The sequence below is a fragment of the Chrysochloris asiatica genome, unplaced genomic scaffold, assembly GCF_000296735.1.
Source record: "Chrysochloris asiatica unplaced genomic scaffold, ChrAsi1.0 scaffold00003, whole genome shotgun sequence".
NCBI classification, from domain to species: Eukaryota; Metazoa; Chordata; class Mammalia; order Afrosoricida; family Chrysochloridae; genus Chrysochloris; species Chrysochloris asiatica.
Genome location: NW_006408521.1, coordinates 30704721 through 30722498, shown reverse-complemented (window position 1 = coordinate 30722498; position 17778 = coordinate 30704721). Strand labels below are relative to the sequence as shown.

The 17778-nt window shown below is 40.0% G+C and overlaps 1 protein-coding gene across 2 annotated transcripts in view; it reads right to left on the bottom strand.

Moving 5' to 3' along the window:
- The window catches only part of TAF5 (TAF5 RNA polymerase II, TATA box binding protein (TBP)-associated factor, 100kDa), a 23712-nt gene extending 6988 nt beyond the window's left edge, over positions 1-16724 (bottom strand). The window contains exons 1-8 of one of the 2 annotated variants that reach the window (XM_006831308.1): positions 16135-16724; positions 11164-11401; positions 7720-8035; positions 6777-6940; positions 6534-6669; positions 3881-4001; positions 2893-3022; positions 1905-2069 (exon numbers count right to left, since the gene is read on the bottom strand). In XM_006831308.1, the coding sequence (XP_006831371.1) occupies positions 1905-2069; positions 2893-3022; positions 3881-4001; positions 6534-6669; positions 6777-6940; positions 7720-8035; positions 11164-11401; positions 16135-16693 (1829 nt within the window). In that variant the 5' untranslated portion in view covers positions 16694-16724. The remainder of the gene's footprint in view (positions 1-1904; positions 2070-2892; positions 3023-3880; positions 4002-6533; positions 6670-6776; positions 6941-7719; positions 8036-11163; positions 11402-16134) is intronic. The other variant, XM_006831309.1, reaches the window with a different exon arrangement.
- Positions 16725-17778: the final 1054 nt, after the last annotated feature.

Genomic DNA, 17778 nt, shown 5'->3' with positions numbered 1-17778 from the left:
AACTATAAAGGCAAAAGAGGGACAGAGAAATGGAGATTTATGAGAGAAAAGGAAGAAATTTTAAAAATACTTAAGATTAAAAAGAGAAAGGAGGAACAAGAAATTATAGAAGAAAAATAAGGGAAAAAAAAAAGGAAGAAACTAAAGCACTTGAAAAACCAGAGAAAGGGAAGATGAAAAGAGACAGTACAGAATAGTAAACAAAGATCAATAAAAGATAAAAAAGGAAGGAAAATGAGAAACAGAAGAAGAGAAGGAAAAACAAAAGCAGAGAAAGGATAATAAAATTCCAGAGACTAGAAAGAAAAGGAGGAGGAAAAAGAAAATGAAACAACAAAAGGAAAAAAAACAACAGTGGAGTTGTCAGACTTAGAAGAAAAGGGGGCTCTTGTAACAAGGATCTCATGAGGTGGGTGTGGGAGGGATGTGACAGCAGAGTTCCTGGCCAGAGATTGCGTTCCTTTGGGCCTTGGTATTATCTATGTTCAGAGCACTCAATCCAGAACTAGTTCATGGGGGCCTTTGATGGAGCTGGTTTTAGTCTCTTGTTAAGGCCACAGGGCAGCTGGGAACAGAGTGACTGGTTAAATACTGGTCTGGTGGCTCTGCGGGTTCTATAGGTCTGGAGCCTAGCTTTCCTCAATCCAGGCACCAAAGCACTACACCAAAGAGGTGCAGTCGGCCCCCACCTCACACTGGCTTGGTTCCCAACCAAGTGGCTCTGAACTTCCAGAAAGCAGGATCTGTGGTGGGAATGATAAGGGTAGGAGCTGGGCACATCTCTAGTCACCAGGGAAATAAGAGGTAAAAGTAGGCATCACCTTTCCAGTTGGCATCTACTCAGCTAGCACCTTCTGTGGTGAAAGCTGCTCACAAAATGATCACGCTGTGTCTGTCTGGCTGTTCTCCAGTCTCCCTCTCTCACCTGCTCAGCTTCTCCTCCTAGCAATTCACTTCTCTAACGTTTCCTCTTAAGTTCAGAGTTCCTGAATTTTTATCTGTGTCTCTTACATTAGGTCTCGCTTATCTTTGTTGTAAAGGGTCTTTGTAGTGTGCCTTCCTAGTACACCATCTTGTTGGAAGTCTCAGTATCAACCATCTTAAGGTAACCAGCTACTGGGCCTGGGTGCTCAGGACTATAATCTCAGGGGACAACATGGTCAAATGGCCTAACATAGTCCACAAAGCCAATGGTCTACATTCTACTTTGGTCAGCAGCATCTGGGATCTTAAAAGTTCATGAGCAGCTATCTAAGGTCCAACTATTGGTCTCTCCATGTGAGGAACAAAGAAAAGTGATGTGAATTGGTCTACTGAACTAATCAATTAGTCCAATGAACTTATAAAACATGTGAACATCAGTCCCCAAAACTCTGAGACCAGAAGAACTAGATGGTACCCAGCTACCACTACCAGCTGCTCTGAAAAGGATCACATTAGAAGGTCCTGGATAGGATGGGAGAAAATGCAGAACAAAAACCAAAATTATAAAAACAGACCAGGCTTTTTGGTCAGAAAGAGACTTGAGGAACCGAAGATTATGGCTCTGGACTACCCTGATGAAAAGGAACTCACCCTTGTAGCCCAACTTTCAGCCAAGCAGTAGACAGATATATAGGTGGAACGACAACATTAATAAGGTATGCTCAGCTTGGAATAGTTCATTCAAAATCAAAAGGGCAACATTTAACTAAGGACAAAGTTGAGAAGCGATGGGAAGGTGGGAACAAGGGAAATAAACACAGGGAGGAAATGGGATAACTGCTGTTGCATGAAGGGGATTTCAATCACTGATTATGAAACAAAGTATATGATTTCTTGAATGTAAAACTGATGGTCCTGTCCCATAAACCTTCACTCAATTCACAAAACACTTAAAAAAAAAAAGATTATAGTGTTCTTACCGAGCTACTCGGTCATGACCTCCTGACACAAAATAATATCCATAAGGAGAAAACTGAGTGTCCCACACAGGATAGTTGTGTCCTTTATATCCCACCAAGCAAGTGAAGGTTTGAAGACTCCACAATCTAACAGTTCCATCTTCGGAAGAGGAAAGCAGGTAGTTCCTAAGAGATGAGAAAGTAATATATTTGATTCCCAGAAAAACTTGGTTACCTGCCCAATTGTTCCATATGTCTGAATGTATTAAAAATAGTTTACACACTATATCTCTCACTTTTAATATATACATGGAATTCACAGTAGAGATCAAGAGTTGAAAGTACTCCTAACTTTCTGTGTAAACTAACTGAAAACACAATAAAAAATTTTTTTTTTTAAAGTTCAAAGTATTAAGTTAATTTTAGCTTTGACAGTCTACATCTACTGAGTGAGGTTAGATTATAAAACATAGGGTCTATTAGGGGGGAAATGCACAGTTCTTAAAAATAATACTAAGTGGTAATGAAAAAAGGTATTCTGATTATACAAAGTTCATTTTTTAAAGCAGTAAATCCTGAAGTTGTGTGCCTTTAGTCTATCAATTCAAGAATACATTTAAAATGCCCTACATATACCAGTCTCCCAAGACAAATTAGCAAATGGCAAGATTCTAAAAGGTAACAAGTAACAGGTAACCATGAACCTTTCCTAGCATATCGTTTCCCAGTATTGGCATATTGTTTCCAGTATTCAGCTTTTATAGAACACAGTGTTGTTGTTGTTGTTGTTGCTATGTGCCGTGGAGTCGGTTCCGACTCAAAGCAACCCCATACAGGATTTCTGAGGCTGTAAATCTTTATGGGAGCAGAAAGCCTCATCTTTCTCCCACGGAACAGCTGGTAGTTTCAAACTGCTGACCTTGAGGTTCGCAGCCCAATTCGTAACCACTACGCTACCAGAGCTCCAACACAGTGTAGCAGTATTTAAATTTTACTATTTGTATTTTACCTGTCTGGGCTGAAGCTGGCTCCGTAGACAGGCCCACTGTGACCATATAAAATCTTCAACTCACTTGATGTTTTTTCATCCATGATTCTTTCTAAGACATCATCAGATTCTTTGTCTATGAGGCTAAGATCTAAAATGATTCAGAAATACTGATTTTTTAAAGGCAATTCATCAAAACAGTTTAGAAAATCACATAACAGTTCAGGAGAGGAACTACCATTTGAACAGTTCGGAATGCCTCTAAGTTAGGTGATATTACCTAGTTGTATAGGAGAGGAAACTTAGTAATTTGCTAAGTGCACAAAGCTACTTAGTGTTTAAACCAGGACTAAAAATCAAGTCCACTACATCAGAGTTTCAAAAACTGAAAACTATGAAATATTAAAATTCTTTTAAATGTATTATTTTGTTTAAATAATATTTAACAAGAAACTTTCTTTAAAATGAAATCCTGAACTGTTTAGATTTGTTTAGTCATTTTTTTATGGCTAAAATAGCATGTACTCTCCCACTACTGGAGTCCTTGTGTGGTACCATAGGATAATCACTGGAATGCTAACCACAAGGTCGGTAGTTCAAACCCACCAGCTGCTCCATGGAAACCCTGTACTGGGTCACTATGAATTGGAACATATTCAGCAGCACTTAACACCCACTATTTACTTAGAAGTATTAGAAGATTCTCAAACAATCATAAAACGTTTGATTTTTAACTTCCAAAGAATTTCTATCCTGCCCTCCTCCTCCTGTGAGAAAAGTGCAGGCCACCTAGAAGTTAGAATCTAGGAGAGAATGTTTGGTTTGGGCCAAGTATCCTAATCTTCTGACATTCCAATGTGCTTTCCTTTAGGAATGTTAGCATCTTGAGTAAAAGTAAAATCCAGTGAATTTCTGTTAAAATCACAAGTTCTTATGTACTATGGAATCAGGACTGGTGAAAACTAATAAAATGAGGAATGTCGCCATCCTCACACATCATCCTGGTTACCTGTGGCTTGTTTCACACTGCGAAGCTTTTTGGGTGTCACAGACCACACTCGAACAGTTGAATCTGCAAAACCTCCAGCAATTAGACTAGAATCATCTGTGACATCCACTGCAGTGAGGCCCTGCCAATAAAGACAATTTGATAATAAATACTGTTTCAAGAAAAATAAACATGATCCATCAGTTTGGATAATATATAATGATGACTCTTTCTTTCTTACAGAAGTGAGTATTTAACTGTTGCCGCAATACTCTTTAAACCTTGAACCAAAACTATCCTGAAGTTACCTTTTAGCTAAATAACCTATAAGTACTGAGCTCCTTTAAAAAATCTATATGAGTCCAAACAGTCAACAACTACCTTAAAAACAAAAGATGAGAAAGTAAGGGGGCACAGAAACTAGATTACTGGAGACAGAACAACCAGAATGTTATAAGAATGTTCACATTTTGTGAAGAATGTTAACTAGTGTCACTGAACAATTTGAGTAGAAATTGTTGAATGGAAACCTAATATGCTGTGTAAACTTTCACCAAATGAAATAAAACATTACTTAAATTTTTTTTTTTAAAGACAAAGATGGAAAAAAGAAAGAACTTTTGAGATTTATTCTCCTATTATTTTTTAGGTTAAATACCCATTCTCTGAAAGCGCTTATTTTGACAACATACCAACATTAACTCCTTTTTGTCCCCCAAGTTTGGAGAATAGGTAGCAAATGTTAATAATTTTTGCAATTTACTAAATAAATTCTCAGTAACCTATTAAAAGGAGTCCTGGTATGGTACTGTGGATTAATGCACCAGACAGCAATGCCATTTGAACTGCAAGATCGGCGGTTCAAGCTCACCAGCTGCTCCACAGAATACCTATATAGGGTCGCTATGAGTCAGAACCTACTCGACGGCAAGTCACAACAACAACAAACTACTACAATGAGTCTATAAGAACACATAACCACCACTTGTCAGTCAGTTTGTCATAGTGTGGTAGCTTGTGTGTTGCTGTGATACTAGAAACTATACTGCCTGCATTTTCAATCCCAGCAGGGTCACCTATGGTGGACAGGTTTCAGTGGAGCTTCCAGACTAAAACAGACTAGAGAGAAGGAGAAGTGGACTACTGCTGTATTGTTAGCCACTGAAAACCTTAAGCTGCAGAAAACTATCAGATATAGTTCCAAAGATGAGCTCTTCAAGTAGGAAAGCACTCAAAATACAACTTGGGAAGAGCGTCTTCCTCAAAGTAGAGTTGATCTTAATGATGTAGATAGAGGTAAGCTTTGGGAACCTTCATTTGCTGATGGGACACAACTCAAAAATAAGAAAATAGCTGCAAACATCAATTAATAATTGAAAATGGAATGCATGAAGTATGAACCTAGGAAAATTGGAAGTTGTCAAAAATGAAATGGAATACGTAAGTATTGATATCCTAGGCACTAGTGAGCTGAAATGGATTTATATTGACCATTTGGATCTGAAAAGCATATGGTTTACTATCCAGGAATGACAAATTGAACAGGTAGGATATCACATTCATTGTCAAAAAGAACATTTCAAGATCTATCAAAGTACAATGCTGTCTGTGACAGGATAATAGCCATATGCCTACAAGGAAGACCAGTTAATACTATAATCATTCAAATTTACACACCAACCACTAAAGCCTGTGATGATGAAACTGAAGAATTCTACCAACTTCTTCAGTCTGAAATTGGAAAAAAAAAAAAAAAAATGCAATCATGACACATTGATAATTACTAGTTCTTGGAATGCAAAAGTTGGAAACAATTGAAAGGATTAGTAAAATATGTCTTTGGTGATAGAAATCTGGAGATCACATGATAGAATTTTGCAAGACCAATGACTTATTCATGGCAAATACCTTTTTCAACAACATAAACATACACCTGGACCTTACCATATGGAATACACAGGAATCAAACTGACTACATCTATGGGAAGAGATGATGGAGAAGCTCAATATTAGCCACAACAAAGCCAGAGATAGACTGTGGTACAGACCACCAATTTCTCATATTCAAGTTCAGGCCGAAGATGAGGAAAACTAAAACAACTCCACAAAAGCCAAACTATGACCTTGAAAATATCCGACCTGAGTTTAGAGACCATCTCAAGAGCACATTTGATGCATTAGACACTAATAACCGAAGATTAGAGTGGTTGTGTGATAACATCAAGAAAATCATACATGAAGAAGCAAAAGGTCATAAGAAAGATAGGGAAAAAACAAAAATTCCAAAGTGATGTCTAAAGAGACTTTGAAATTTGCTCTCCAGCACAGAGAAGCTAAAGCAAATGTAAGAAATGATGAAGAGCTGAACAGTACTTAAAACCAAGTTCAATAGAGATGAATCTCCATTTCTGTTTCTCTAAGGCTAGCAGAATTCAAGTTAGTGGAGCAAAGGTCAGAGTCAGTACCTGCAAGTGGCTAAAGGTCTTTTAAGAAATTTTAAACACTGCCTTCTATCTATTCTGAGCAGCATTCAATCTCTTTTCCTAAATGCTGGGTTTATATCGATTGTTTAAATAAGGAAAGTATATTTTAGTTAACATACTAAGTGTCTTTTAATATTAAATCTCCACTATACATGACTCTCCCGGCAGAAATTCCCAATTATTTTACCAACCTGGTAAGCATTGAGGAATGTATAGAAACAGATTGAGGGTAAGCAGTCTGGGCCAAGGCGTACTCGTTTGGTGGTTTCTTTCATATTCATTATTTTATCCAACTTATCTGAATCTTTCAACTCAGGGAGAGGGATCCTGTGAAAGACAAACAGGCTGGATATTACCCTTTGAATACTAACTACCTTGAACCCTCTACATCATCTTACACCTTTCACACTAACACTTAAAGTGTTTTTCCTCACCTGTTTTGAGGTGGAGCATTGGGATCTTGTTTTTTGCTTTTGGACCCAATACTATCTTTTTTAGGCTTTTTCTTTTTAGGTTTCCCTTCTTCATTTTCTCCTTCTTCATCCTCATCATCCAATGGCACCTCAATTTCTGGTTCTTTTAATAAACCAAAAAATACCTACAAATCAAAAGAACCAATATTTTTTTTAATTAATTTTTTGTTCACTAATGCATACTTTTTAGATCTTGATAGAGTGAACCCAGTTACAATATAATTAATTTATACCCTGTGGCAGATTTTGTACTTATCTACCCAAGTGTCATTCTCCCCCATTCCTTTACTAACACAATCCTGAATTTGCTGAAGAAGTAATGTGCTCAATTAAATTATTTCTGTTCCCAGGCTCCTGTGCTCAGTTAAATCATTTTTGTTCCCAGGCTCCCTTGAAGCTAGGAATGGTCATGTAATTCTGACCAACATAGAAATATACTGGGTAGGGTTTTTAGAGGAAAATACTGATTTCCAGATAAAAGGTAAGCTTTTCAGTGTAGCTATGCCCTTTGTCCTCCCCCTTCTTCCTTCCTGAAATACATTTTCAATGCTGGAGGTGCAACACCATCTTGTGAGCACAAAGAAGAAACTCACACTTGAAATAGGGTGGAGCAGAAACATAGAAAGAGCCATTGTAGAGCCCCCTATGCCAACCCCAGAAGGTCTTCCTCTGAACTTTTAAGTGCAGAGGGAAAAAAAAAAACATCTATGTTTCAGCCACTATGTTAAATGCAACCATACCCCATCCTAGCATAAACCTAGTCCTTAAACAGGAAATTTAATCTTGCCACCGTAATACAGTAAAATTACCAAACTAGCTACAAGAAAACGTGTAAATGACGTAGCTGGACATGCTACAATTTTTCATAATCTGCATTATAGAGTTCTTAGGTTTATTCCCATACCTTTGATTTGTTTGCCTCTCGTTTAGCCTCTCCTGCCAAACTTCCCACCATGGCATCTATCTGTTGCTTACTACGCGGCATCCCATCAAAGATGTCAATGTAGAGGTGCTCCTGAACTATGTTCCATATCTGATTGTTCTGTTTCTCCTGAAGATGCCTCTTCAAGAGTTGGTACGAGTCACGGGAAATACGCAGAACAAATTTACTTGTTCGAAAATCCAACATGGTCTCATTCCCTTTCATGTGTTCCTTTTTGGTAAGACTAGATAATACTCGTAGGTCATCCTGGTAATAACATTCCTGATCTCCATGGAACCTGTTTCAGTGATTTTAAAAAGTCATTTTTCAATGTAATCATTAAGGGATCCGCTTTCCCCCATATATTTATAAACCACCCTAGAATATTTTCAAAGTAATAGTCTGAATAATCCTAGACTGAGCTGTAGGATCACAAGTAACTCATTTAAAATGATTGCATTTCAGTTTCTGAAGTCATCCTTACAATGACCAATTTAGTTTTTTAATGAAACAAATCAAGCATTTCAAGAGAAGTCTGAATAAGTATCTTAAATAAATGAAAGATATGATAACCATCACTAGTAGACAGTTTCTTTTGAATGCCACCATTGTGAATCATTTGAAAGTATTAGAGCTCTTGCTTTACTAAATTATGTGTTTTCAAAACACATTTATTATGGAAATTTTCAAACACACACAAAAGTAGCAAATACTACAGCAAACTCAATGCGCCTATCATACATACAGCCTCTCAACAATCATCAACACAGGGCAGTCTTACAAAACTCATTTTTATATATCCTTAATATTAGTTACTAAATTTCAATATTTCAAATACCATGACTAAAGAACAAACAAATGTTGATGGCAAACAAAAAGAGCATTTCCTAGTAATTCACTATTGCTACAGCATTCAGGCTTGATGACAATTAGTATATTTAAATATGTTTTTGTTTTTACAAATATTAGTTTTCCTAGTAAAGTATAATTAAAGATTACATACTGGCACTCACTAAGAGAAACAATCAGTGCAAAAATACTTAGAAAACAATGACTAAATGTAAGATACTGGGTCTCTAGCTTTGATAACTAGCCAATAGAGTCTCAAATTATTACCTATATTACTGTACAATAATTTATCAATTCATGAACTATGGGATTCTATCCAAGATTTGAATGAAATTAGAACTTTCAGCTTTGTTTATGTATATCAGTCACTGAACCTCATGTGGGCATGGGGTCCTGGCAAAGGATGAGACTGAACATAACAGAGTCTTCCTATGCTGTTTCAGCTTCCTGTCTAGGAAGATGGCTATACCATGGGATGGGAAGAACAAGAGGGTTTTTGTAAGAAAAATTAGCTTGTAGAGTAGAAGTTCTAACGTTATCAGCCTTTTATCTTTTCATGATTTTCCAAACACACTGAGCTACAGAACATTTTGCTTGATATACTTCCTAAGCATGATGGTATAGAGAAAACAGCAATTGCATAGAAGCGAGGAGTTGTAATTCTGTCCTTTTTTCTACTATTACTGTGTTATCTGACAAATCATGGCTTCTGTCTCTTAACACTTGTACTAAAGAGCTCTCTGTTAAGAACTGCATCCTTCTTAAGCACTCATTGGCTTCTATAATTCAACACTCATGATTTTCTTCCTACTTCTATGACCTCTCCTTTCATGTCTCTTCTACTTGCCCATCACATGTGGGAGTTCTTCAAGGCTCAGACCTAGCCCCTCTGTTGATTTAGTTCATGCTCTTCCTTTAAACAATCTAACCTATATCCATAAATATTGACTATGACTTCAACTTTTGGCTCCAGTCCCTACCTATTCTCTGGGTTCACCTACTGCCATATGTTAAATGAGTCAATGGCATATTCAAATTTGAACTCAAACTTATTCCGTGACCTGACAAGCTGGATCCTCGGTCAGTGTTTTCTGTCTCAGTGAAAGGCACTCTTGTCCAGCTGGGAGAGCCTGAAATCTAGGGGTTATCTTGGATACCTCCATCTCCCACACCCCAATATCCAATCTATCACTAAGCCCCTACTAAGTATCTCACTAATCTGCACACTTCTCCAGTTCTTTACGGGTGCTTCTGGCATTTAGAGTAAGAAACTCTTTGATAAATGGAACGAACTGCACATAAGAGGACATTTAGTATCACTCAGTCACACGCCACTGGCCCTAGTCATTAGGACAATCTGAAACACTTCCACACATTTTTTTAGAAACCCAAGGGAAGAAACAACATTACTCCAAGTTGAGAACTGCTATAATAGCCTCCAAAACTGGTCAGCCTAAATAGCCCCACTGTCCTCTACCGTTAATTTTCCAAACCGCAGAAAAAGATGTTCAAGTGAAAATCTTTCAATTATTTCTGTGGCAGAGGTAAACTCGCAGTCCCCAAATAAGCTTTTTCTTTCTTTCTTCTACCATAATTATTGTTGTTGTTAAATGCTATCAAGTCAGTCCCAACTCATAGTGACCCTGTATAGGGTTTCCAAGGAGCGGCTGGTGAGTTTGAACCATCAACTATGCAATTAGCAGTCCAGTGCTTATCCTACAGTGCCATAGCAGGACTCCCTTAATAGAACCCCTGGGCACACTGACACTTAGGTAAAGATCACACTCCCTACCTCTCTTGTAGCTAAGTGTGATCACTTAATTGATGGAATATAAAATGAAGAATTGTGTTCAATTCCAGGAAGGCTATGTGCCCTCCCTGCCAACTAGAATGCTGATGTGATGGCTTAGAGCTGGACTACCATCTGGTACCACAACAGGAAAGCTGCATAATGAGGATGGTAGAGCAACAAGATAGAAGAAACTTGGGTCCTTCATAATCAAGGACCCTCCCATATCAGACTCAGACTGCCTGCTTTTTATAAGAAAGAGCGAAGTAACCTTTTATTTAAATCACTATTGTTTGGGCTTTCAGTTACTGTCAGACAAGTCTAATCCTACCTAATATAATTTCCTCCTGCTCTCTGGATAAACAAAGATCAATATGTCCCAAGCATCTGCCTATTTAGCCCCTAACCAGTTTTCCAATTCTATGTTGTCCCACACCTTCATCCCTCCTCCTTTGCTCCATACACTGTAGTTTTCTTTCATTCTCTATACTTAAAACTCCTTCCTGCCACAGAGTTTTCACACATGATTTTCACTCTTCTCTTCCTCTGGTTAATTCCTACTCATTCTTCAGATCTGGACTCAAAACTCACTTCCTCTGGGAGCCTTCTCTGACTTCTTCAATTAGATCAAACCCATTTTAGATTCTCTTACTACCAGCTACCTCTCATTGACAAAGTACTCTTTGAGTTGTGATCTTACATTTATATGGTTACAAATACAAATATATATACACACTATATACAGAGATAGAAACACATTAGATCTATAGATTTATAAATTCACGTACTTCTCAAAGAATGATTTTGCTTCATTCTCATGTTGATTGTAGACTAGCTCCAAATACATATGCACAAACAGAGGATAAAAGAGTTGGGATAGCTCTGCCCGATGGCAGTCCAGAGAACATTCAATGAAGTTTTTCAGTCCACTATAGTATTCCTCATACATTGCAGGATCTCCTTGCTGGTTGTAAGCTGATAGCACAGCACTAACATCCGGCTGGTCTTCCACAGCTACACTTCCAACTGTTTAATAAAAATGGTAAAACAGCTTTCAAGAAAATGACCCGATAAGTTCCATGTGGCTACAGCTGTTTTGCTAAAGTTCAGAGGTGAGTTGAGGCTCAGGCATGTTTGTCTCTCTCCTCTCAATCTCTCTTTTCTCAATATAATTACATGGTCTTTTAATGGGATTTTTCAGTTTCATTAACTCAGGTCAAAACCTTGTCTGTATCTTTAAATTTGCAAATCAACAACACAAAGATCCAACATTTTCCTGTATTTACCTTATTTTAAAGACAAATTTTATAAAAGATAAGATGTACAAATCAAACAACTATGTTATTCTCCCAAAGCTCAGTTAGTACCTTCACATCATCATCATCATGAAGTCCACCCCTGGAGTAATATTACATTCCCAGCTGGTGCTACCTAACTGCTTTGTAACTTTCCTGTAACACAGCCTTTATTGTGTCTCCCTTCTTAGCTGTACCTCTATCACACTTTTTCAAATGAAAACATTTTAAAGGTAAGAAGGGCCATGCCTTTCTCTAAAGTCTATTAACTCAAATTTATATGTTAAAATAGTTTCAAAGCAGAAAACATGATCAAAAGTATATATTTTTTAAAATCTTGTAACATATCAAAACCAAATAATAATTCACCTATCACTCTAATCAGAATTCGTTTGTTGGAAATTTTTTATGTTTCAATTATACTACTACTCTTTAAGAAGCTCTGGTAGCATAGTGGTTCAAGTCGGGCTGCGAACCTCAAGGTCAGCAGTTCAAAACTACCAGCCGTTCTGCAGGAGAAAGATGAGGCTTTCTGCTCCCGTAAAGATTTACAGCCTCAGAAACCCTGTGCATGGTCACTATGAGTCAGAACTGACTCCACGGCACACCACCACTGCTCTTTTCTGCACAAGTGTTATATTCTTTTGGTTACTCAGATGTACTGTTTTGTCCACTATTAGTTTCTCAGTTATGATCTAAAAACAAACCAAGTTTCTGGAATGATGAGAGATTATATGAAAATAACAAACATTTAAACAGCTAACGAAATTCTTAATTCATACTACTCAGAAACAATTCCTAACACATTTTACACACTTGTATCTATGGATACAATGGTACATAGGCACACTTCACTTCTGCCAATGGTGCAGATTGTTGTTTAGTGCTGGTTCTAACTCACAGCAACCATGTACACAGGGTTTCCAAGGAGCAGCTGGTGGGTTTGAAATGTCAACCTTTTGATTAGCAGTCTAGTGCTTATCCTACAGAACCCCACCAGGACCCCAAAGATTAGGTCTCATAAATAAAAATACACATGGTTAGAGGCTCTGCACTAGATGATTTAATTTGTTAAAGAATTATTGATGACTCAGAATCACCTTTAAGACCTTACACTATATGAGATTTACTGAATGTGACAATAGTTGCTGGGAGGTTCAGGTATCAGAAATGGATACCAAAACAGAAGCAAATGAGGGGGCTTCAAAATAGTCATGGGAAATTTCCATTATCTTGTCATTGTTTTTTTGGTTGTTTTTTTTTTCAGCTTTTTAAGCCCCCTAGTATATTAGAAAGATACTCTGGGCAAATTATTGACTGATGCAGAAAGCATCAAGAGAAGATGGAAGGAATACACAGAGTCACTGTATCAAAAGGAAATGGTTAATGTTCAACCATTTCAAAAGGTAGCATATGATCAAGAGCCAATGATACTGAAGGAGAAAGTCCAAGGTTCATTGAAGGAATTGGCAAAGATCAAGGCACCAGGAATTGATGGAATAAAAATTGAAATCTTTCAAGACAGTGAGGCAGCACAGGAGGCACTCACTCATCTCTGCCAGGAAATTTGCAAGACAAATAGCTAGCTGACTGATTGGAAGAGATCCATAATTGTGCCTATTCCAAAGAGGGTGACCCAACAGAATGCGGAAATCATCGGACAATCTCTTTGATATCCCATGCGAGTAAAGTTTTGCTAAAGATAATACAGAAATGGCTACAATCATACATTGACAGAGAACTTCCAGAGGTTCAAGCCGGATTCAGAAGAGGCCGTGGAACGAGGGATACCATTGCTGATGTCCGACGGATCTTGGCTGAAAGCAGAGAATATCAGAAAGATGTTTACCTGTGCTTTATTGACTACACAAAGGCTTTTGAGTGTATGGATCACAAGCTATGGACAACATTGCAAAGTATGAGTATTCCAGAACACTTAATTGTGCTCATGAGGAATCTGTACCTGGACCAAGAGGCAGTTGTTCGAACAGAACATGGCAACACTGAATGTTTTAAAATTAAGAAAGGCGTGAGACAAGGTTGTATTCTTTTACCACACTTATTCAATCTGTATGTTGAGCAAATAATCCAAGAAGCTGGGTTCTATGAAGAAAAACGTGGCATCAGGATTGGAGGAAGACTCATTAACAACCTGCGATATGCAGATGATACAACCTTGCTAGATATTTACTGATGAAGATCAAAGAGCACAACCTTCGGTATGGATTACATCTCAATGTCAAGAAAACAAAAATCCTCACCAATGGACCAATAAACAGCATTCTTATCAACAGAGAAAAGATTGAAGTTGTCAAGGACTTCATTCTTCTTGGATCAACTGTCAACACTCACGGAAGCAGCAGTCAAGAAATCAAATGACATACTGCATTAGGCAAAACTGCTGTACAAGACCTTTTTAAAGTGTTGAGGAGCAAAGATAGCTTGAGGACTAAGGTGCGCCTGACCCAAGCCATGGTATTTCCAAAAACCTAATATGCATGCAAAAGCTGGACAGTGAATAAGGAAGACTGTAGAAGAATTGATGCCTTTGATTTTTGGTGTTGGAGAAGAATATCGAAAGTGCCATGGGCTGCCAAAAGAACCAATAGATCCATTTTGGAAGAAGTGCAGTCAGAGTGCTCCTTACAGGCCAAGATGGCCAAACTTTGTCTCTCATAGTTCGGACATATTGTCAGGAGGGACCAGTCGCTGGAGAAGGATATTATGTTTGGTAAGGTGGAGGGTCAGAGAAAAAGAGGAAGACCTCCAATGAGATGGATTGGCCAAGTGGCAGGAACAATGGACTCAAGCGTGGCAACAGTAGTGAGGTTGGCCCAGGATCAGGCAGTGTTTCGTTCTGCTGTGCATAAGGTCGCTATGGGTCAGTACCAACTCGATGGCATCTAACAACAACAAGTATGTTACATTGTTGTTGCGCCATTGAGTTGTTTCTGACTCACAGCAACCTGTTATAAGGTTTCCGAGGCTTTAAATCTTTGCAAGAATAGAAAGTCTCATCTTTCTCCTGTGGAGCAGTTGGTGGGCTCTACCTGTGGAACCTTTGGTTCACAGTTCAGTGCTTATCATATGCAGCCACTGTGCTCCCGTATTATATTTGCCCCTCACAATAACCCATTTAACAGGGGGGAAAAAACTCCTCTCAAATTTAGGGAAAATAACTAATAAAATCTGCATCACATCGTGAAAAAAAAAAAGACACAAAATCTTAATCTAGGTCTAACTTCTGTTCCTAAACTAATGGTTCTCAAACTCTGCCATACATCAGAACTCCTTGTAGTTGTTACGTGCTGTCAAGTCAGTTCCGAATCATAGTGATCCCATGAGTATATGGTTTCTAAGGTGTGGCTGGTGGATTTGAACCACTAGTCTTTTGGTTTGCAGTCCAATGTTTATCCTACAGTGCCACACCAGGAACATTTCTTGGAGGCACTCATTTAAGATGCTGAGTCTCAGATTTTTCCTATATATAAACAAACAAACAAAAACCCCACTGACATTGAGTTGTCTAACTCACAGCCATCCAGTACAGGGTTTCCAAGGCTGTAAATCATCACAGAAGCAGAAAGTCTCATCTTTTGCCCCCTGAGTAGCTGGTGGGTTGGTGGTTAGCAGTCCAGTACTTATCCTACAGCACCACCAGAGATTTGGGCATGACTTCAGGCTTAGTGAATTCGATTTCATATGTTGCTGTTGTTAAGTGTGTCAAATCTGTTCTGACTCATAGTGATCCTCTATAGGTTTACATTAAGTGGCTGGTGGGTTTGAACCACCGAATTTATGGTTGGCAGTCCAATGCTTATCCTACAGCGCCACACCAGGACTCGACTCCACAAATAGAGGTTTATTCACTAATACCCAGGAACCTGCTTTTAAAACATCATCCCCTCTCCCCCCCCAAAAAAAGTTAACACGGGTGGCACTTAGCCCATTATTTTAAGAAACTGCCTACACTATGTTCCATCACTCCATGAGTGGTCTAAAGCAAGTCCCTTAATCTTTCTCGGTCTGTTTTTGTCATCTATAATATAGAGACAACATCTACCTCACAGAGGAACTGCGAGCATTAAGGTATGTAATTTAAATTGCTTTTTAAAAACCTTAGTACAGATCTGCACACATATTGTTAGTGTTGATACACATCTACTTAAGGCTCAGAAGCCCAAGAAAGAGAGATCAAAAGCCTGAAGGCCTCCGTCTCTCTGCACCCACCTCCCCATAGAGTTCTCAGTTCAACTGATCTCTCGAGCCCAGAGCTGAAACTGACAGCTCAGGAGAGGGTTTGACTGCGCAGCCGGCGCACACGAGAAAGGGGCGGGCAACTGGCCCTAGAGGCGGGCCCAGGAAATTCAAAACAAGCCCGCAGAGGTACAGGCCTGCCAGCCCCTGCCTTCCCGGCTTGCTTCTTTCGTGCCGGTTCTGCTTCCCCGGGACTCCGCGGCTCACCTTTCCCCGGAGCCGTAGGACCTGAGGCTGAGCCTGAGACGGTGGCGGCCCCCGACGCTCCAGTGCCCGGAGCGTCGGGGGCTGCCGAGCCGGGGGCCGAGGCGGTGACCCGGCTGAGAAGCGTGCTGGCCGCCTCAGCCCCTGTGCCGTCTGCTTCTCCTGGGGCTCCGGAGCCCGCCACTGCCTCCTCCAGTAGCCGAGCCTCACGGCGCAGCGCCTCTTCGGCCTCGCGGAGGTTGCTCTGCCGTAGGAACTGCAGCACAGCCAGCAGAGTCTGTCGATCGTGGGGAGCACTGGCCTCTGGAGCTGCGGAGGGCACTGGAGCCGCCCCCGCCGGAGCAGCGGCTGAGACAGCCACCGCGGGCTTTGGAGTCCCACCATCCCCGCCGGCCGACGACGAAGCCGCAATGTTCCCGCCGCCACCGTTGGGGCCGTTGTTGGTAGTGCTGCCGCCACCCTCGCCAGCGCCGTCCCCTGCCTGCGGAGGTAGCAGCGTCGGCGGCTCCTCAGGCTCTAGCTTGACCGCCACCTCCGTTTGCTCCTCCGCCAGCGCCGCCATCTTGCGGCTGAGCCACTTCGCGCCGTCAAGCGTGATTGCGTTTCGCCACATGGAGGGCGGGGAAGGATTATTTCACGACAGCTCTGGAAGGCAATTTACGGCAGTAGGAGGAGCGAGGAAAAATGAGAAAAGGAATAGGAGCGAAGAGCAACTTTCAAAAGTGAAAAGACAGGAAGTATGAGTTGATGATCGCCTGGTGAGGTTGGCCCGGGATCGGGCAATGTTTCGTTCAGCTGTGCATAGGTCTTTATGAGTCGGTACAGACTCGATGGCACCTAACAACACACAGAATTACATTTGCCTAATAATAAAACCAAAAAAATCAAAACCACAGCTATCGATTCAGAATACCCTTTAACGCAAGACAGCTATATCCAGGTACTGTTAAGAGATGTTGTACATTATATGACCTCATTCAACAACCTTCTACAGTAATATTTTCTCCATATTACAGATGGTTCAGTCGAGCCCCCAAGAATTGAAATGATTTGCAAAAGTCACACAAGAAATGAAAGTGTCAAAATTTGAATGCAGGTTTTTAAGTCAAAAGCATATGTCTTTGCCAGAAAATGGTTTCTGAAACACTGGTAATGCGCTGTATTTTGATTTGGGCAATAATTGTGTTGTTGTTAGGTGCCATCGAGTCGGTATCGGCTCAGCGACCCTAGGCACAACAAAACGAAACACTGCCCGGTCCTGGGCCACCCTCACAATCGTGGCCACACTTGAGCCCATTGCTTTGCCACTGTGCCAATCCATCTCATTGGGGTCTTCCTCTTTTTCTCCGACTCTCCATTTCACCAAACATGATATCCTTCTCCAGAAACTGGTCACTCCTGACAATATGTTAGAAGTATGGGAGACGCACAAAGCCATCCTGGCTTCCAGGGAGCATTCTGGCTGTACTTCTAACACAGATTGGTTTGCTTTTTTGACAGTCCACAGTACTCCGGATATTCTTCTCCAACACCATATTCAAATGCATCAGTTCTACTATGTTGTTGTTGTTGTTGTTGTCAGGTGCCATCGAGTCGGAACCGACTCATAGCGACCCCATGCACAGCAGAACGAAACAATGCTCGATC